The sequence below is a fragment of the Rana temporaria genome, chromosome 3 (assembly GCF_905171775.1).
Source record: "Rana temporaria chromosome 3, aRanTem1.1, whole genome shotgun sequence".
In the NCBI taxonomy this organism is placed as follows: Eukaryota; Metazoa; Chordata; class Amphibia; order Anura; family Ranidae; genus Rana; species Rana temporaria.
This window is the reverse complement of record NC_053491.1, coordinates 191555996-191578326: the sequence shown is the minus strand read 5'-3', so window position 1 is coordinate 191578326 and position 22331 is coordinate 191555996. Positions and strand designations below refer to the sequence as shown.

General features: G+C 42.8%; 1 protein-coding gene across 1 annotated transcript in view; it reads right to left on the bottom strand.

Moving 5' to 3' along the window:
• The window catches only part of PTPRR (protein tyrosine phosphatase receptor type R), a 220239-nt gene that overhangs the window by 123570 nt on the left and 74338 nt on the right, over positions 1–22331 (bottom strand). Inside the window, exons 3-4 of the mRNA XM_040344000.1 lie at positions 20905–21018; positions 9792–9947 (exon numbers count right to left, since the gene is read on the bottom strand). Of these exons, the coding sequence (XP_040199934.1) occupies positions 9792–9947; positions 20905–21018 (270 nt within the window). The remainder of the gene's footprint in view (positions 1–9791; positions 9948–20904; positions 21019–22331) is intronic.

Below are 22331 nucleotides of genomic sequence, written 5' to 3'. Positions count from 1 at the left end.
CATTTTTTTTCATATACATCTCCACCTATAAAATCATTTAATTTCCCATTTAAGTGAACGAATGTGTGTAGTCCAACACATCAAGACCATAAAAAGGCATATTCATTCTGTAGGCACACTCCTCCACACATTGTTTTCCCATCATGGCATCATAAAGTCATCTCATAGAGACTTATTTGCACATTGGGGGAGATTAACTAAAATTGGAGCACTCCGAATCTGGTGCAGATGTGTATGGTAGCCAATCAGCTTCCAACTTCAGCTTGTTCAATTAAAACCAACCTTTACCCACCAATTTAAGTTAAAAAACAGTTACATTCCCGACACGTTCTGGGATTGTAACTGACACATTGGTTGTGCTCTTAACCAGTGCTGGGAAAAGGTCACTTAGAGCCCATGCCAAACTGTGCCCCTCCCCAAAAAAGTATAAACTGTGCCCCCCCCCCCCCCAAAAAAATATTGGGCACAAATCTGCATGATAATCCCCTACGCATAAATTCCCAGTACAAATGTGCCCCCCCCCCCCTGCTGAAATCCCCCCTCTGGGCATAAATCTCTGTCCCCTCTATCCCCCAAATCCCACCAGCACAAATGTCCCCCCACCCAAAACAAATAAATCACACCTCCTAGCACAAATCCTCCACCCCTCAAATTTCCTCTCCGAGTGCACATTCTCCCCCCCCCACTCCAAATACCCCCCAATACAAATACCCCCACCCCCCTTCCAGGCACAAACACCCCACAATGATCCCTACTAGTACTAACCCCCCTAGTAAAAAACATTTCCTCCTAGCAGAAATCCCTACCCCTCTCTACCATATTACCTCTCCTAGCACAAACCCCCCAAATCGACCATCTTAGCACAAATCCTCTTCTCCTATCCCCCTCTCAATATAAATCCCCCTGGATCATCATTCCTAGCACACACACACAAATTTCCCCTCCTAGAAGAATTCTTACTGCCTGCTGCCCCCCAAATTCCTACTCCCAACACAAATCCCCTCTCCCCTCAATCTCCTTGTGGTGCCACCCCACCTCACTTGATACCACAGTGCCCAGTTTTAGCATATCTCCCCTATTGTAACAATATTCCAAGCCAAGTTAGAATGAGACATACAGAAACTGTTCTGTGCACAAAAGGTGAACCTTAGGGCCCATTCACATTAGCAGGCACATTATGCTCTGTATAAAGCATTACGCACACACTGTTGAATGGTGGATAGGGAGGAACAATGCAATGCTAAAACACATCTTGCTGTTTATCTTTTTATTTTTACTATTTAAATGTCACAATTCTTTCTACTTCATGCACCATGGTGCTTTGCGATTCAGTATAATGCTGCACTGCGTAAAAATGCGTCCTGTCCTACCTTTTTTCAGCGCCGTTGATGTGAAATGGAACAATAGGACATAAAGCATATTGCATTGTCTATGCATTGGGACTGCACTGGGCAACGCTGCCCAATGCAGCCCAACACATATGATATGAATGGGCACTAGAAGGGTGCTGCTTTGTGTACCAAACGCTATATTCCTACAGGCTCCAGTTAAAATATTCCAGCCCTGCCTGTATTTATAGATGCACAAAGAAAATGCACCTTGAAATGAACAGCATGAAACACATAGGGCTAGATTCAGTAAGAATCGCCTATCTTTAGGCGGGCGTAGCGTATCTCATATATGCTACGCCGCCGTAACTTTGAGAGGCGAGTCCCGTATTCTGAAAGAATTTGCGCCCGAAGTTACGGCGGCGTAGCGTATATGGGCCGGCGTAAGCCCGCCTAATTCAAAATAGGCTGGTAGGGGGCGTGTTGTATGTTAATTAATCGTGACCCCACGTAATTGATGCTTTTAACGAACGGCGCATTCGCCGTCCGTGAAAGTATCCCAGTGCGCATGCTCGAAATCACGCCGCAAATAGTCAATGCTTTCGACGTGAACGTAACTTACGCACAGCCCTATTCGCGTACGACTTACGCAAACGACGTAAACGAAGCAAAATTTGACGCTGTCCCGACGTCCATACTTAACATTGGCTACGCCTCATATAGCAGGGGTACATTTACGCCGGAAAAAGCCTCACGTTAAAGATGTAAAACAATGCGCCGGGAGCACATACGTTTCTGAATCGGCGTATCTAGCTCATTTGCATATTCTACGCGGAAATCAATGGAAGCAGGGCCGTCTTTAATATTGATTGGACCCTGGGAAAAAAAATTCTTTGGACCCAATCCATGCAGTTTCACTCTCCACCTGCTTAGAGGCATACAATAAATAGTAGCTAGACTCAAAATCCGTTTACTGAATCAGATCAGGCAGCGATTGCGATTGGTTGCCAGAGGTTACAGTGTATCATTACCGCTCACTGACTGGTTGCTAGAGGTTGCAGCACACATTATGGCTCACTGATTAGTTGCTAGATGTTACAGCACATGATTTATGCTTGTTGATTGGTTACTTGAGATGAACACCATTCCTTGACATGTTTTTCCTATCTCATGAGGTACAGAGGGTGCAAGTGTCTACAAGCCCAAGGGGTTCAGTCATTATAATTGCTTCCCCTTAGCAGCTGTTGACATTGCAATCAATACAGAATAAACATACAAAGCATAAACAAGTGTTTACCAATCTTATTCACTGTACATCAATACTGTTCACTGATTGGTTGCTAGAGGTTACTGCACATCATTACTGCTTACTGATTGGTTGCTAGAGGTTACAGCACATCATCTCCTCACTGCCTGCACACCATGGACTGAGGAGATGAGGGGACAGAAAACTCCTAGGGATCCTAGGACTCCTGGGATCAATGGCAGTGCTGGGGGGAGGGGAGGGTGTGATCAATTTCCAGCAGGCCCCTTTATCTCGCCAGTGGGCAGCATTTCCTATAGGTGATGGTGGATATGACCTCAGGGGGCATGATATACATATGAATACTGCCGCTATTTACATATGAATGCTGCCGTTATTTACATGTAAACACAGGGGCCCAGATTCAGGTACGGGCGCGCACTGATACGGCGGCGCTGCGTATCGTTTTTACGCTACGTCTCTGTAAATTACTTGAGCTACGCTTCATTCACGAAGCATTTGCTCGGTAATTTGCGGCGGCGTATCGTAAAAGGGGCCGGCGTAAGTGCGCGGAATTTAAATGATCCCGTAGGGGGCGTGGATCATTTAAATTAGGCGCGTTCCCGCGCCGAACGTACTGCGCATGCTCCGTCGGGAAAATTTCCCGACGTGCATTGTGGTAAATGACGTCGCAAGGACGTCATTTGCTTCGACGTGAACGTAAATGGCGTCCAGCGCCATTCACAATCCACTTACGCAAACAACGTAAATTTCGAAAATCACGACGCGGGAACGACGTCCATACTTACCATTGGCTGCGCCTCCTAATAGCAGGAGCAGCCTTACGACGAAAGCGACGAACGCAAACGACGTAAAACACGACTGCCGGGCGCGCGTACGTTTGTGAATCGGCGTGAGTATGCAATTTGCATACTCTACGCTGACAACTACGGGAACGCCACCTAGCGGCCAGCGTCAGAATGCACCCTAAGATACGACGGCATAAGAGCCTTATGCCAGTCTTATCTTAGGCTACAGTCGGCGTATCGAGCTTTCTGAATACAGAAAGTTGATACGCCGGCGCTACTTAGCAATTACGCTGCGTATCTATGGATACGCAGGCGTAATTGCTTGCTGAATCTACCCCAGGGTCAGCAGGTGAGTCATCTGTACACAACAATAGGGCAGAGCTGGGCAGCATTAGTAACATCACTTCACACTGAGATATCAGGACACATCACTGGACTAAAACCTCAAGGGACAGGAGAGTTTAAACTGGGATAGTTGGCAAGTATGGGGCAGCTGCTTTGGGCCCCACAATAATGACAGGGCCCAGGGCAGCTTCCCCTTTTGCCCTGCCTTAAAGACGGCCCTGGCTGTCAGGTTGAACCATAGGCTCCAGTCTTTAATTACTGACACAAAGCTTAAAAGTAGATTAGGAGTTCTGGTTTCACTTTCTGGGTATTTGTTCACTTGCTCTAGCCATATTACATCGATTAATAGAGATATAATGACATTACATTATACGTTACAGCAGTTAGGTCTCATGTTCTGGCATAGCCACTTGGCTACTCAGGCTGTGTAGAATGGAAAATAAAATATGTTTAGTTTATCAGTATCATCCTTGTAGCATTTCTTGGTTAGTGATGTGTAAAACTGTGAGTAATACAAAGTGATCAGTGTCAGTTTTTTTTTTACCTATCACACTTCCTACACTGAGTGCTGATTTTAAAGATAATGCTTCAAAAAGGAGAAGTTCACTGACTATGTGCCTTGAAATGTTAACGTCTAAATGGCAGGTCAGGTATGCCAGTCAGCAATATTATGGTGGGATCGTGTATACAGTATTCTTAAGAGACAAGTGTGGGAATACAGGACAATACAAAATGATACTCATCTAGATGGCTGTAGCACTGATCCCTGCTGCAGCTGTCCCCTGCTTGCTCTACACCGAAAACAGAGATCAAACACTGCTGATCGCTCAGTTCTCTCCCTCTGCTCTGAACAAAGAGCGGGGACTGTCAGTCACCGACTCTCTGCTCTGCTCCTCCAGTGGTCACTGGAGCGGTGGGCTGTGGAGGGGGGCAGAAGAGGATGGCTCAGCGGTATTCTGTGAAATTGGGTAGTGCGCCCATGGACATCCTTCCAGAACCCTGCTTCCTGCATGCCCCCTATAACAATAACAGCAGCCCTTTACCATGTGATCACATGTAAACAGACTTGCTGGTTATCAGCAGCCCTTTCCTCCAACGCTGTGCCTGTGTGAGGAAATGAGCCGTTAACCGGCAAGAATGTCGGTAAATTGTTTACACTGATCATCAGTGAAGCCTATCAGTGCTCATCAATGCCACCTATCAGTACTGCATTTCAGTGCAGCCTATCAGTGCCCATTAATTCTACCTATCGGTGCTCATCAATTCCACCTATCAGTGCTCATTAATGCCACCTATCAGCGTCCATCAGTGCCACCTATCAGTGTTCATTAATACCACCTATTATTGCCCATCAGTGCCACATATCATTGCTCATCAGTGCCACCTATCAGTGTTCATCAATGCCACCTATCAGTGCCACCTATCAGTGCTCATCAATGCTGCCTATCAGTATCTATTAGTGCCACCTATCAGTGCTGCCTATCACTGCTCAATGTCCATCAGTGCCACCTATCAGTGCCCATCAATGCTGCCTATCAGTGCAACATATCAGTGTTTATCAATCACACCTATCAGTGCCCATTATCGCCTCCTATCAGTGCTCATCTTTCAATGCTCCTTGCCTCCTCAGCAGGTCTCTGAGCTAAGAGCGTGTCTCTCCTACAGCTCAGAGCCATCATTGACAGTTTTCCCTCTCCCCTCTTTTGCACGGGATGAGAGAGGAGACAGCCGATCTCCTCAAATGAGACTGCTGCGACCCTGGTAGTTCTGCCACTGCCACGAAGAATTAAGGCAGTTCTGAAGCTAAAAGGGGGCCGAACCTGGTACTAGCAAGGTGTTCCTAATAAAGTGGCTGGTGAATATATATATATATAATATATCTTACTGAACTAATAACTTCTGAATCATGAACATGCATGCTTGTTCCAGGTCAGTGACTCAGCCAAGGCCAAGGACATTCTAGCGGCTGGATTTTCAGAAGGAGGTCAGTAATGGCACCTGCATACAGTATGTCTCAGCACAGGTTTCCTTTCTTACAACATTTAGGTTGAGCAACATGCTCTGTGTAAACTGTACAGATGAGTCATAAAATATTACTCTTTGCAACACATTTGTGTGCAGTCATGAGTTACACTTCTAAAATGCACTTTTCTGGTGAATTTTTACAAATCTTGCCTGTGATCCAGCATGAATTATGAATTTTATAAAAATTAGGTTTCATGTTTATTTATTTTTTAGAGGAGTAAATGCATGGAACGTCCTCCTGATCAGCCCAAATATTTCATTGCTTCTAAAGCGATGCAAAGATAAAGAAAAAGGCATGTTTTGCTAATGAATGTGAATTGTTAGTTGTTAGTACAGGCAGTTAAAATTTTAGGGCTAATGAAGAAAAGAGACCTGGATTTATCCCGGTAGAGGTGACACCAGCATCGGATAGTGAGCACAGCAGCAGCAATGGATAACAAATACGTCTGTATACAGTATATTCCAACAATTTTTTTTCACTATGCTAGCTGAATAGAAAATAACCATGTGTTCCACGAGAACTTGAATTTTATATGGTACTGTTGGGCTGGTTCACAATGAAATTGTGGGGTTAATTTGCTAAAGGCAAGTAGATTGTGCATTTTGCAAGGGCAGTTGCTCCGGAGCTTATTAAATATACCGTGCCAGATCCACAAAGAAATTACGCCGGCGTATCTATTGATACGCTGGCGTAAATTCCAAATTCCTGCGTCGTATCTTTGTTTTGAATCCTCAAAACAAGATACGACGGCATCTCGGCTTGATCCGACAGGCATACGTCTTCGTACGCCTTCGGATATTAAATGCAATTTTTCGGCGGCCGCTAGGTGGCGTTTCCGTCGTAATCCATGTCGAGAATGCAAATTAGCTATTTACGGCGATCCACGAACATACGTCGGCCCGGCGCATTTTTTTCCTTTGTTTGCGTTCGGCTTTTTCTGGCGTATAGTTAAAGCTGCTATATGGTGGCGTACTCAATGTTAAGTATGGCCGTCCTTCCCGCGTACAATTTTGATTTTTTTGCGTCGTTTGCGTAAGTCGTTCGCAAATAGGAATTTGCGTAGAATGACTTCACCGTCGTAAGCATTGGCTGGTTCCGGTTTAATTTCGAGCATGCGCACTGGGATACCCCCAGGGACGGCGCATGCGCAGTTAAAAAAAAACATTGATTACGTCGGGTCACGACGTATTAACATAAAACACGCCCCCATCACAGCCATTTGAATTCCGCGCCCTTACGCCACGAGAGATACACTACGCCGCCGTAACTTACGGCGCAAATTCGTTGAGCATTCAAACCAACAAAAAGTAAGTTACAGCGGCGTAGCGTATCTTAGATACGCTGCGCCCGGCGCAGATGTATGTGGATGTATGTGGATCTGGCCCACCGTATACACCTGCCGGCTGCCCTTCCTGAGCAAGCTCTGCACTGGTGGTACCCCGATCGCACAGCCGAATCAACTGTAGGAGCCGGTCCTGGTGCTTGCTGGACTTTTTTTTGAGCCATGAAGCCTTCTTCACAAATGTGGTGTAAATTATTTTTATGGGATTAGGTTCATTTTTATGACAAAGACGGACACCCACAAGGCTGGACGGACCCAGCGCAAGGCCGCAGACGGACGCGGGACAAGGCCACCGATGGACGCGCGGCAAAAATGTACGTTTTTTTTCCCTTAAACTACCTTTCTAAGCTTGGGGTGCGCGTTATACGCCGGCGCGCGGTATACCCCGATAAATACGGTAGTTAAAGTGAAATATGAACAAAGCATATCTCTATAGCACATACTTGTCTCAATTAAGATAACTACAGTAAGTTTTAATTCTGTCTGCTGCTCCGTTCCTCTGCTAACAGCATGAATCACTTCTGACAAGTTTTCCGGACACCAAGAGAAAAATGGTTACAAGGGAGGAAACTCCAGCACACTATCTGTGCCATGTTAAGGGGTGTGTGTTCATTCCCTCCAATCAACTCTCAGAGCTCTCCTTGCTGACCTCTGCTGAGTGTAACTTCAGCTCTCTGCCCCCTTTTTTTTCTGACAGCTCAGACAAAGCTGAGAAGACTGCAGATAAACAGGCACAACTTATGTGGGAGAATTTGTTTAATCTATTTACAGTATATCACCCAAGGCTAGTCACTGGGCATATGTAAGGATTTATAACCACTTTAGGCTTCACTTCACAAAGAATATCCAATCTCATAAAAGGAAAAAAATAGCATTTTTGTTTGAACATTATTGGATGAGGATAGTAAATCAATCCCTATATGTTGCATGGTGAGTACACTGTGTACTCTTTTCAGCGCTTACAGACAACTTAAAGGGTCACTAAAGGAAAAACAAATTGTGCCTAAAATTAATGTCTGCAAGGTAGACAGACAGAATAGTGTAATGATTCTCTTAAAAAACGAGTAAATACCTATTAAATTCCTTCATCTATATCACCTCCGGCATTCTAGTTTCTGTTCTCTCATTCACTTCCTGGTTTTCGGTGCTCATTCATGTAAGAACTACATTTCCCAGTATGCATTGCGGCACAGTAATTCACACCTCCTTGAAGTCTCTAACACGTAGAGAGCATCCTGCCACACAGATGTAGTTCCCAGGAGGGGGTGAGCACGTTACTGACCACCGCAGTAAGGCCTCCCATCACGGTGGTCAGTAAAATCAGACAAGCAGGAAGTGAACAGAACAGAGAAGAAATAGAGCAACTTCTGAGCAAAAACGAACAATGAGGAAGTGAAAAGAGGAATGTCTGCAGGTAAAGGATGCTTATTATAAAACATTTTTTTTTTGCTGAAATGATTGTTTACAGGGTATAGAGACCTAATAGTTAACTGATTCCTTTTAAAAATGATTAAAAATAGATACAAATCAATCATATAATTTACCTGCAGTTTCTAGTTTCGTTTTTGCATGTTGTTTCCTGCTTCTGTGATGTACAGAGCCACAGAGCCAATATGGTGATGGTTTGGAAAATGAAACTGATTGGTGCTGTGGGGTTTTAGACACACAGTAATCACACCTCCTTGATTAGTGACCACAGAGAGAAAGCTCCCAGTACTGTGGTTATCAGAAAACAGACAACCAGGAAGTGTGGAGATAAAAGAAGAATTACAGCAACTTGGGAGCAAAAACGAACAATGAGGACATGAAAACAGCACTGCATTAAGGTAAAGGAAGCTATTAGGTACAACCAGCGTGACGGGTAATTCCTGAACCATCAGTCGACTATACCTGGCAAACACTGATTATTGTATTCTGCTTCCCCATAGGCAGAATACAATAGAGTGGAACCTTAGATTACGAGCATAATCCGTTCCAGAGAATGCTTGTAATACAAAGCATTTGCATATCAAAGCGAGTTTCCCTATAGAAGTCAATGGAAACAAAAATAATTTGTTCCGAAATTACTTCTAATGCATATGGCCAGAGGTGGGGGGCACCAGAGAGACCCGGAGAGACTCAGAAATAGTCGGAGGCCGTTTGGATACAGTCGAAAACCCTCAGAAATGCTCGGAAACACTCAGGAGTATTTCTGAGTGTTTCTGAATATTTCCAAATGGCTTTGAAAGGCTCTGAGTGTAACCGGCGCCCCCACAACTCAGGCCAAATGCGGTACTGCACACCGCAGAGGCTTGAATCATTTTGCGAGACAACACTGGCAAACCGAGTTGTAACCACATGTCATACCGTACACAATCTGAACAAGAGATACAAAAAAAAACGCTTATAGCCCAAACAAGTGTCAATTTTATTTCCAAACCTGTGCTAGAAATGACAACTGGAATCGAATGAGTTATTGGGCAACACAGACACTTTTCTGTTCTCTAGTTCTGGAACATCAGACCCATAATGCCCAGCAATAACCTATAATACCTAGCCTTGTGCAGTTGTGGTGAACCATCACTGTTACACATTTGTTGTTGATGCTTGCAGGAACACGGCACATAAAAGTAGTATTTGTCATTCAGCATAAAGAAGGCATCTTGGAGACTTGAATATACTTTTTTTGCACTTTACCTTTACTAAATAATAGGCTTACCTCTGGGGAGACCTCAGTTATTCCAAAATGGGACAATCTTTGGTGTAGAGTATGTAGGTTGAGTGACCGAAGAACCTCTGCAGATGGAAGAGCATCTGGGACGCCGATCTTTTTGTTTAGTGGAGAAATAAAGAGCTCAACGCAGTTCTTCTTTCCCTGGGTGAAAAAGAAAACTGTTGAACTTCCTATCTTACTTCACACTTCAAAGCCAGCAAGAATTAACCACACATACACTGCCACTGACTACCTCTGGTTACTGTAAATTCAAAAGTTACACTTACAAAACATTTCCCAACAACTGACAGTTACATTAGTGTGCGTTTATTGGTCAGGTCAAGTTCATCCACACCATCAGGCCCCTTTTTTTTTTTTTTTTTATAATTTTTTTAGAAAAAGGACATTAAAAAATATACATATATATTTACATACATTTCACATACCTAAACATATAACATCACATATCTCAATACATTAGACATAGTACATATCGTATATTTTTCCTTATACTTATGTTAATTTACGACACTTCCCAGTCCATTAAAAAGAATAACATTCCTAAGATCTATAAATCATATACCTTCTCATCTCTCTTTCCTTCCCAGCTCTTTTAAACGGTCACCTACCCACTTTTAACTAGGAGAAGACAACAAAAAGGGGGGGGAGGTGACGTGAAGGGGAGGGGGAAGGAAGAGGGGGGTGATGTGGAGGAGGTGGAGGGGAAAAAAGGGGGGGAGGAAGGGGGGTGAGGAAGGGGGGTGACGTGAAGGGGGAGGGAGGGGTGAGTGATGTGGAAGAGGGGATGACGTGGAAAGGAGGGGGGGAAGTGGAGAGGGGTGGGGTTGGGGAAACATAAACCCCCATGACAATACCCCCTTCCCACACCCCCATACCCATTATTTACTCCTATATACCTTATCCACACACACACAAAAAAAAAAAAAAGAAGGAAAACCCTAAGTATGTACATAAAATCAGTTATCTGTTTACAATGTTAATATGGAACCATATTCAATTAATAAGTAATTTTTGATCAAATGGGTAAGGCTTAGGCCTCATTCACATGCATTTTAAGAGTCCAGCAGGTGGATGCAGATAGTTACAGTACGGTCAGCTGACATGCATGATAGTCTGACATCGGCCACGCCTGTCCATGGGGGTTTGCATGTACTTGCACATGGCGTGATTACATGTGGCTTGGAAGAGATGATTGCCAATGAAACACCGGTGGACAGGGGTGGCCATTGTCAGTCAGTACCTGTACAACCGTGGCCAAAAATTTTGAAAATTGCACAAATATTAGTTTTTACAAAGTCTGCTGCTTTAGTGTTTTTAGATCTTTTTGTCGGATGTTACTATGGTATACTGAAGTATAATTACAAGAATTTCATAAGTGTCAAAGGCTTTTATTGACAATTACATTAAGTTTATGCAAATAGTCAATGTTTGCAGTGTTGACCCTTCTTTTTCAAGACCTCTGCAATTCGACCTGGCATGCTGTCAATGAACTTCTGGGCCACATCCTGACTGATGGCAGCCCATTCTTGCATAATCAATGTTTGGAGTTTGTCAGAAATTGTGTTTTTTTTGATCACCCGCCTCTTGAGGATTGACCACAAGTTTTCAATGGGATTAAGGTCTGGGGAGTTTCCTGGCCATGGACCCAAAATTTCAATGTTATGTTCCCCAAGTTAGTTATCACTTTTGCCTTATGGCAAGGTACTCCGTCATGCTGGAAAAGGCATTGTTCATCACCAAACTGTTCTTGGATGGTTGGGAGAAGTTGCTCTCGGAGGATGTTTTTGTACCATTCTTTATTCATGGTTATGTTCTTAGGCAAAATTGTGAGTGAGCCCACTCACCTGGCTGAGAAGCAACCCCACACATTAATGGTCTCATAAAGGATGCTTTACTGTTGGCATGACACAGGACTGATGGTAGCGATCACCTGATGCCCCAAACAATCGGAAAGGGGATTCTTCAGAGAAAATTATTTATTAGTCTTCAGCACTTCAATTCCTGGACCTTTTGCAGAATACCAATCTGTCACTGGTGTTTTTCCGGAAGAGAAGTGGCAACTTTGCTGCCCTTCTTAACACCAGGCCATCCTCCAAAAGTCTTCACCTCACTGTGCTTGTAGATGCCCTCACACCTGCCGGCTGCCCTTCCTGAGCAAGCTCTGCACTGGTGGTACCCCGATCGCACAGCCGAATCAACTGTAGGAGCCGGTCCTGGTGCTTGCTGGACTTTTTTTTGAGCCATGAAGCCTTCTTCACAAATGTGGTGTAAATTATTTTTATGGGATTAAGTTCATTTTTATGACAAAGAGGGACTTTGCAATTAATTGCAATTTATCTGATCACTTTTCAGAACATCCTAGAGTATATGTAAATTGCCATCATAATAACTGAGGCAGCAGACTTCGTGAAAATTAATATTTATGTCATTCTCAAAACTTGTGGCCACGGCTGTACATCCAGCCAAAGGAAAACGCTGGAGTCTTATCGCAGCTGGAGTTAGAATGCCATGTGAATGAGGACTAACTAACCAGTGTAAGGTTTTTATTGGTTGTGTGTTTCACCTGTGGGGTAATTCACTTTCTTTCAATGTCACAGTTACAGCTAACATTGGAACAAGATGCTAGGAGAAATCTCCCGATGGGGACCCCTGTTTTGGTTACAACTGTGAAAGATAGAATTGCTACTTACTAAGGCCCCTTTCATAAGGGGCAGACTTTACCAGGAGTCTGCCTGCTCAGCTGAGAATCTGTCCGCTGATCCCCACTGAGTTGGTCCATGTCTGCTTCACTTATGCAGAGCAGACCCAGACACAGCCCACTACATAAACAGACTGCCTTTCCATTTACAGCTGACTGCCAACCGATCTGATCTGCTAGACGGATGGGGATCAGTACTGTTTTTAGCATATTGGATTGGATGTCAGCGGGTGATAACGGACACATGTCTGTTTACATCCGGACACATAAAGCATAATAGAGGGACTGATCGGGTCTGAAATACGGGCCACCCGTGTGAAAGGGGCCTTACTGACTTTTCTGTGGTATAGGAAATGATTGTGAATCTTACTAAGGGTGATCATGCACATTACAATCTATTTGCACACTCCCTGTTCAATTTGTAACAATGTACTAATGTTTCTGTAATGTAAATGTAATATGAAAACATACTGTACATGAACAATCCATTCAGTTTGTATCTAATTTGCAGACTCTAACATTACGTAATTTGCAGTAGATCTAAAAGGCAAATATTGTAAATTTTGGCAAATGTGGTACCAATATTCAAAGAAGGGCTGAGCTATATACCTGGAAACTACAGACCAGTTGGCCTAACATCAATAGTGTGTAAATCATTGGAGGGTGTACAAATATCTGCGCTAACGTTAAATAACAAGAAAAAGGCAGCTAGCATAGTTTGTTGATATAGCAAACACAAATATAATAGTCCAAAATGCAGCGCTTCAGTGAAAGTGAATAATAGCAATGTGATAGTCCATATAATAAATCTATATAATTATAATCTATAATCTATATTTATCAATATGAGATAAAACTGACATAAAGCCGATATGAAACCTCCACCAAGCTTCAATGTGCAAATAAAAAGCATGCCACACACCACCGTGCCACACCACCGTGCTGATATCCACATAAGATGAAACATGTTAGGCTGACTGATGCACGCACGCTGCAGAGTTTTATATGTCATGATGTTCCTTTTTACCTGTAAGTACAGTAGACTACAATAAACACTGCATGTTTTACCTTTACGGGCTTCACTATTATTGCCTCGCTCTTCATACTGGGTAAAATTTCCGTTAATGATCGCATTTTATACCCACTTGGTCTTGTGAGTCCTGGAGGTCTTTCTGATGCTGGTGACTTTGATTATTCCTTGAATCAATCTATCAAATCTGGAGTGTTGCATTTACCACTGACCCTCCTCATTGTATCACATTGCTATTATTCACTTTCACTGAAGCGCTGCATTTTGGACTATTAAATTATGGGAGGGGATGATAAGGGACCATATTCACAAATTTCCTGATGAAAATAATATCATTAGTAGTAACCAACATGGATCTATAAAAGGTTGTTCTTGCCAGACCAACCTTTTAACATTCTATGAGGAGATGAGCTATAATTTAGATCGAGGAAGGTTGGTGTAAATGGTTATCTAAATTTCATTAAGGCATTTGATACAGTACCCCATAAACAAATAATTTACAAATTAACATATTTTCTATTGATACAATTATATGTACCTAGATGAAAACCTGATTGCAGGAGGGTGCCCAGAGAGTGGTAATAATGGCATACTTTTCTAGACATGTGCACACTGAAATATTTTGTTTCGTAATTTCGTTTTCGTCCGAAAAATTAATTTATTTAGTTACTCCCGAAATTCGTTTTTATTTATTTTGTTTTTCGTTAAAAAAATGCATTCGTCCGAAAATCCAAATTAATTAAGGTTGAATCTGTCATTGAAGGCTTATGGTGTCTGTCGAATGTTCTATTAATGTTTTTATAAAAAATAAATAAAAGATTTGACGGAGCAACGAAATTGTCTCTCTATGTCGAATCTTTATGTCTCTCTATGTCAAATCTTTTCTCTCTATGTCAAATTTTTTCTCTCTATGTCGAGTCTTCTTCATGTCTCTATAATGTCGAATCTTTTCTCTTTATGTAGAATAATATTGGACTAAAAGAGTTAAGGTTAGGCACATTCGACCGCAACGAAAACGAAAATAAAGCATTTGTTTATGTCGGATCTTTCGGTTTTTGTTTCTGCACTTTCATTATCATTTGTTAAAATGATAACGAAAATACCTGAAATTCGGACGAAAATGCATTCGGATGAAAATGAATGCACATGTATAATACTTTCTGAATGGTCTAGCATTGTGAGTGGAGTACCTCAGGGCTCTGTCCTGGGACCAATTCTGTTGTATTTGTTCATAAGCGATATAGAGGTGTGCAAATAAATAGGATAATAATAATAATGATAGAGCCTCATCAGTGACCATCAGTGCCCTTCAGTGCCCATCAGCACAGCCTCATCAGCCCACATCAATGAAGAATAAAAATTACTTGTTTGAAAATTTTTATACCAAAACATTTAAAATCCAGTGGTGATTAAATACCACCAAAAGAAAGCTCTATCTACAGTATCTAAAAAAATATATAAAAAGTTAATTTGGGTACAGTGTTGCATGACTGTGCAATTGCCATTCAAAGTGCAACAGCACTGAAGGCTGAAAATTGGCCTGGTCAGAAAAGGGGTGAAAGTGCCCTGTTAAAATGTTTTAAAAAATCCCCCAAAATGTTCTACAATGTGAATATATCATCAATCATGTCGTCGATGCCCACTGAATATAATATGTATTGCACTGATATTCTTTGTTGCCCCATTTTAGAGTAGCAACACATATTTATCTACATACTTTCTAATAGAGAAAATTACTGTTTCTGTATGTCATAAAAACCTTACAAATCCAGACATCAGTGTATAAAAACAATGGTGCTTCTGGATTGTTCTATTGTGATTGTAAAAGTGATGCTTTCAGTCTGGAAGAGTTTATGTCAGCTGCTGCAAGCAATCACTGGCAACCCGGGTACAGATGCCATACATAAGGGACTCACACATCTGGATTAAAAAAAGAAATATGTGTTCTCTATGCACCAGAGTGCAATTAAGTGAACATATCAAGGCAGTCACACAAGGAAACTTTTGTAAACAAAATGGTTGCTTTATTTAATTTGATAAATTAATCAGCTACTTTATATGTATTTTTTTATTATTTGTTTTTAAGTCCAGCTTTTTTTCGACGCAAAGGTGAGTAGGGAAGGGTTGTCAGTTTTCTCTCTTTTGATGTCAGTATTCCATTGGGGCGATTTCCATTTTCTGTCCCAGAAACACAACAAGATGTGAGGCCCCGTACACACGTCCGAGAAACTCGACGGGCAAAACACATCGTTTTGCTCGTCGATGTTCCTTGTGAAGCCGCCGAGGATCTCGGCGAGCCAAGTTTCCCCATTGACTAACGAGGAAATAGAGAACATGTTCTCTATTTGGCCCGACGAGATCCTCGTCGGTTTCCTCGGCCGAAAGTGTACACACGGCCGGGTTTCTCGGCAGAATACGGCTCCGATCGAGTTTCTGGCTGAATTCTGCCGAGAAACTCGGTCGTGTGTACGGGGCCTCAGAGAAAATCATTCCAAAGTGAGGGAAATAGTTTTCTAAAGAACCGTTGTCCCCATGGGAAGATTCCCCTCACCTCCCAGCTGCAGTGACAACTGTAACATTTCTGGATGTTCTATTACTTTCTAAGCCAATGGCATTGGTCAAACACAAACTGAGAGGGTGAATCTTGCCACTGAGGGCACAGCAGTAATATAAACTAGGCAGGGCTACCTCTCCCATACTCTTTCCAAAACTAAAAAGAAATGTTTTGTCTGTACATAGACTATTTCATGCATCCTTTATTTATAATTCTTTAACAGTTGTAATAGTGAGAGTCCCTGTCCCTATGGAAATGGAGCAAAACTGGACACAGAGTCTGCATGTTGGCGGACTGCAGAGCTACAGAGTGTAGATTCGAAAAGGAGAGGACTGCTCTGGCAGCTTTCTCCGGAACTTGCTATTTCCGGATGGGACTCTGTAGTTGGGAGATTTTTTACTGCTCAAAAACGCTACTGATAACAGCCTATGTGTGCATGGTCACATAGGATAACATGATGGAGAGTTTAATGACTGAGGAAAAAAAATGTCTACAGCCAAAAACTTTTTTTTTTCAAAAAACGTCCAGTGTTCATGAGGCCTTAAAGCCTGTCTGACGTGAACTCACTGCACAAAAATGCATCTATCCACTTGAGCTAAACACCCCGATATCACACAGTATATACAAAGGTGATGCATTGTAGGCCAAAAAATAGAATATATCTCACTCCACGCTGATCCGAGGAGTGACATGCTGGGAACTTCTTTCCCTACCTAATATAATACATTGTATATAACTAGGTGCACACTATACGATTTGACTATTGATACCTAGTTGCAATTACATAGAAACTAATGACTAATTGGAAAACAAGGAGGACCACCCTGTGGCATTATATGGGTGACAATGACCATTTGTAGGAGGACCATTCAATGTGTTTCTATTGCGATGTTGACTATTAACAGTGAGTGTTCTTTTCCTGAAGAAGCGGGTTATCTCCTGCGAAATGCAAACTGCATCGAAATTGCAGTAACTCATTGTGCTCCACCAGAGGGGAGCGGAGCCACCAAGAACCTGTATTCAAGGAGCACTTGATGGTTTTGGTTATGTTCTATGTGCAGTTTTTGTGTGTTTTATATGTTTTTTGATATGTATATGTAGCGCCCCCTTACTTTCAGTATGGGCACTACACCAGAGTTAGTGGGGAATGGGAGGAATAGTTTACTCCCATTCACAATTTGTTGAAATTCGGGCTGTTGTCAATTCAGGGCTGTCCTGTAGGTCGGTCTGCGCTCCAGGGGTGCGTTACCACCCCTGGGCGACAGTTGGCGCTAGAGGGGTCCTGACAGACCCACCTTCCCCCAGCAGCCAATCAGAGGAGTGGTTCCCTCGTTGGGCATGCTGGAAGGGGGTATACCTGTGGCAACTGCCATTAGCTGTCTGTTCTGTGCAGGGCCCGAGTTCCAGGTGCGGCATCCACCTTCAAGGTGCCCACATCCACAGGCCCCGCCACCGTGTCCTATTTGACCGAAGCTGTGCGCCATGCAGAGTTTCACTCTGACATTGAGAGGGGCCCCAGCGACTTGCTGGGTCCCAGACCTTCACTGAAAGGATCCTAACCTGGGAGCTATACGGTGGGGGAACGGCTCGGGGAGAACCTAGAGATAGAGGTTGTCCGGAAGGCCTAGACGAACCATCGAGGATCCGGTCACCACGTAGCATGACAGGTACACTAAAGCTGTCAATTGGTGACCCTTATTTGAATTAACTGGGAGGATTAACTCTATTAATTTCCTTATACCTGAAACCTTTAAGCCTGTGGCAGGGGCCTGTTCCTCCCAGTGAGTTTCAAGTGACACTCCGGCTGCCAGGCCGTGGCAACCGCCTGTCCGGAGGCACTTTACTTACTCTAGCTGGAGTGGCGATGAGTTGAGCTAAATTATTGCCAAGAGCAGGCTTGCTCTCCTTCATATCCAAGGCCTGATACTAAAGTTCTCTCCATGCTCATCAACCTTTCTCTATTGTGTGCCATGTTGATGTTGGCCGTGTTGGGCCTTGGAATAAAGCATTGGAAACTTATTTGATGTCTGGACACTCGCTCTTTATCCACACTCACAAGTATCACCCCTAGACAAAATTAAGAGGGCAAATTGATACGCCGATCCCAAATTAATCAGCAGCTCCTTCGGGGGTGAGCGTTACATATATATGTGCAATTTTCATTAGATAATAAATATTTTTTGATCCTTTTTATAAAAATTGGGTACCGTTATAGTGCTTATATTTAGTTTGTTAGGGTCCATTATTTTGTAGGCCAAAAAATAGTGGATACATTAGACCAGACTGCCTAAATTGTTCTTGGGTAGCAGATTTGCTTTGCATGGGGGAGGAAGGGAAAGCTGACGAAGGTATCAGACAGCTGGTAAAGGTGGGGATGGGGGGACAGTAAACAGGCAATTAGGATCCAGACACTCTATATGATGCTCGCTCCCTATGGAAAGTCCTGTATGGACACACTTAGATATAGCCATCCTCAGTGGATGATCTCAGAAAAGACATGCAATTATTAAAAATATGGTTATGTTGAATGGAACATTGCAGACTATTACACAGCTCGCATATGCACATTGGCAGTGATGCAGGAATTTTTAGATAAAGTGGATGAGGGCTCTTCCAGACATACTAGGGTTGATTTACTGAAGGCAAATAGACTGGGCACCTGCAAGTGCAGTTGCTCCAGAGCTTAGTAAATGAGGAGGAGCTCTGTTGACTTCCATCATTCAAGCATATGCAAGCAAAAATGCATTTTTTTTCCTTGCTTTATATACTAAGCTCTGGAGCAACTGCACTTGCAAGGTGCACAGTCTATTTGTGCGTAGTAAATCCAACCAACAGCATATCAATTTGTGTGCAAATAGTCATGTTCTTTTTGTTTTATATTATATGTGATGCAGGATATTGGAGCTTAAGTGATACCCTTTATTACCTAACTTAAGTTATTAAAGATGCAAGCTTTCAGGATAAGAAGAATCAAAAGTTCTTCAGAAGAATAGGTCTAAGTTATCTTGATATAATATCTATATTGCCTAACTTAAAGTGTTAATAAAACCAGGATCCTACTACATTCAATATAACTGGTCTCCCACAGTACACAGAATATGAACATGCAATTATTTTAGAAAATATAAACTGCTAAATGCCTTTTTCTCATCAGCAGTATATAGCGGTCTTGTGACTTCTATCAGTGTCTGGCCGAGCACTAATTAAAGCTTGTTGGAAGAGTTTTCATTCTGCTCTGACTGTCCTGTGAGGCTGCATGGCCCCTGACCCTCTGTCTGGATAGTGCTGATTTGCCCTGCACTGATCACGTGACCCCCCCTCCATAAAAAAAAAACTCTCTAGCAATACACACCAAATTGAGCATGTGTAGAGTGTCTCCAAGGCTCTGCACTATCAACAGAGGGATTGGGGACAGTAAAAGAAGGGGGATGAGAGAAGACAGGATCAAACAGCCTTTTTACACAATGCAGAGGATTAACCCCTTAGGTTGCAAAGTGAGCACATCAATAATGCTTTACTGCAAATACAGACTGTTTTTACTGTTGTGGGTTTAGTAATAATAACATAAGTGGACAGTAAAATGTATCACTTAAACTCTAAACAATTAATGTGGTGAACTTTATAGATAAAATTATAATGTTACTATGGGCCAAATCCTCAAAATCGTAGCCTAACTTAATTTTTCCCATTTAAGTTACACTGACGGGAAATTTCTACCTAAGTGCCCGATCCACAAAGCACTTACCTAGAAATTTCACGCAGTGTAACCTAAATTCTCCCGGCGCAAGGCGGTCCTGTTATCCAGGGGGCGATGACAATTTAAATGAGGCGTGCTCCCGCGCCGGCCAGAACTGCGCATGCTCGTGACGTCATTTTCCCGATGTGCATCGCGCAAAATTACGTTACGCCGGACTTTGTGGATTGCGACGGGACAATAAAGTTGCGACGGGTTAAAAAAAAAATACGGCGAAAAAAAAAAAATCAAATTTAAAAAAAAATCGCAGCGATCGAAAAAAAGGTCTGTTTTTACAAGGTGTAAACAGTTTACACCTTGTAAAAGCAGCCCTAATTTTACGCATGCAAACGTAAACTTACGGAGAAAAAACAAAGCTGAAAAGCTTTGTGGATCTCCGTAAGTCCTCATTTGCATACGCGAAGCGGCATTTCGACGCAAAATGCCCCCAGCGGCGGATGCGGTACTGCATCCTAAGATCCGACAGTGTAAGTCTCTTACAGATGTCGGATCTTCTGCCTATCTTTGGAAAACTGCTTCTGAGGATCAGTTCCAAAGATAGGCACAGGGATACGCAGGCGGAACAGCAGATCCGCCTGCGTATCCCTTTTGAGGATTTGGCCCCATGATCTTAGTAAAGTACACCTGGTGAATAGGTGTTGCAAAGGAAACAATCTGTTATATGTAGTAATTTATGTTGTTGCTGTTAATTTATTCTAAGTAATGATATAGTGGAGGCTTACATACTGTTTTATACTTAATGAGTTTGATTTAGTACTAAAACATAATTTTCACCGTAATCCAGGTTCACTAAAAACAGCTAATCAAGTTTAAAGGAAATTACTAGTTTCTAAATTCCCCTGAACAGGTGAAAGTTACTACTTCATGACACAATCCACAAAGAGTCAAGGGATTCCAGTAGTCATACATCACTGAAAAAATAATTAAAAGCCATACAAAACACTTGTAGATAATTGCAACTGACTGAAAAAGATGGATGTGCAAATTGTAAAACACATTTATTCTATACAAAAAGCAACTAACGACTAATACACCTACGACTACAGCGATCAGTTCACTTACATTGAGCCGATTGATGTGTACTTGCTGTGGCATCAAGCCTAAAGCTGCAGCAACTCCCTGACGGAACTTCCGGAGCAATGTTGTGTTCAGCTTGTTTACATCCATTTTCAACATCTGAAAAACAAAACAAATCCCTTGATGAAACGTTCAGTTCTTTAGACACAACTATACTGTTTATGATCTGTGTTTCCATTTCCTATCCTCAAAACAGCTCTATTGATTCCGTATCTATTTACATATTTCATGCAGGATCAGTCCCCATGGTAGCCATATGCAATCTCTTCCTCCCATCGGCTTTTAGGAACTCAATGCCAACAACCAATCTACCCTTTTAGAAATCCTTCTTCTATTTAATGAATGTCCACACAAGATCTGGTATTCTAGTAGAATTCAGATCATCAGTTACAGTTGAAGGGCTAGTCACCATGTTTACTCTAGTACAGGGGTGCCCAACCAGTGGCGGGGGGCCACATGTGGCCCGCGGAGCCCTCTGATGTGGCCCCCGACCACCTGCTCTGTAATGGCAGGTTGGTAAGCCCATATTGCATTTTGCCGACCTGTCATCCCAGAGCATCAGTGTTGTGAATGAAGCCAGTGGTAGAGAAAGCAAGCGGCTTTTCAGAAAGTGCACCACACCTGCAGGATATAATAGACGTCTATGGCAAAGTGCAGCTAACCGGCAGGAAAACCACAGGTACACTGCGCCACACCCACGGTGTGGGTAGACCGCAGACCATCAGTGTAAAAGCAGCATCAGGCCCCTTTCACACGATCGGTCTGACCCAATCGGACCCACCATTCACCTCTATGGATTGGCAGACGTAAACAGACTTTTGTCCGTTTACACCCACCTACTTCCAATCCGATCTGCTAAAAAAAAAAAACACCAGAAGTGGATCCATCTCCTTCCATCTGATTGGATCAGAGGGCCCATAGAATAGATGGGGCTGTGTCTGCTTTGCATATGCAGACTGGACACAGACCTGTCATTTGCCCACTCCCTTCATTGTGGCCCGCAAATGGTTACCAAGTCCCTTAAGTGGCCCTCGGCCTTCAAAAGGTTGGGCACCCCTGCTCTAGTAGTACCATTCATACCTGTATACTTCTGTACTCACCTGGTGTACTTGTAAACAACACTGAGTTCAACATTGTAATAAACAATAGATGAAGGAAGCAGAAATAAATTCTGGTGGAACTTATGCCCTGTACACACAAGCGGAATTTCCGTCGGAAAAAAAGTTGGATGGTTTTTCCGATGGAATTCCGCTAAAGCTTGGCTTGCATACACGGTCACACAAAAGTTCTCTGAACTTTCGAGCATTAAGCACGCGGTGACGTACAACACTATGATGAGGCGAGAACAAGAAGTCAAATTGTTTCCAAGCATGCATGTTTTTTGCATACAGACGAACGGATTTTCTGATAGG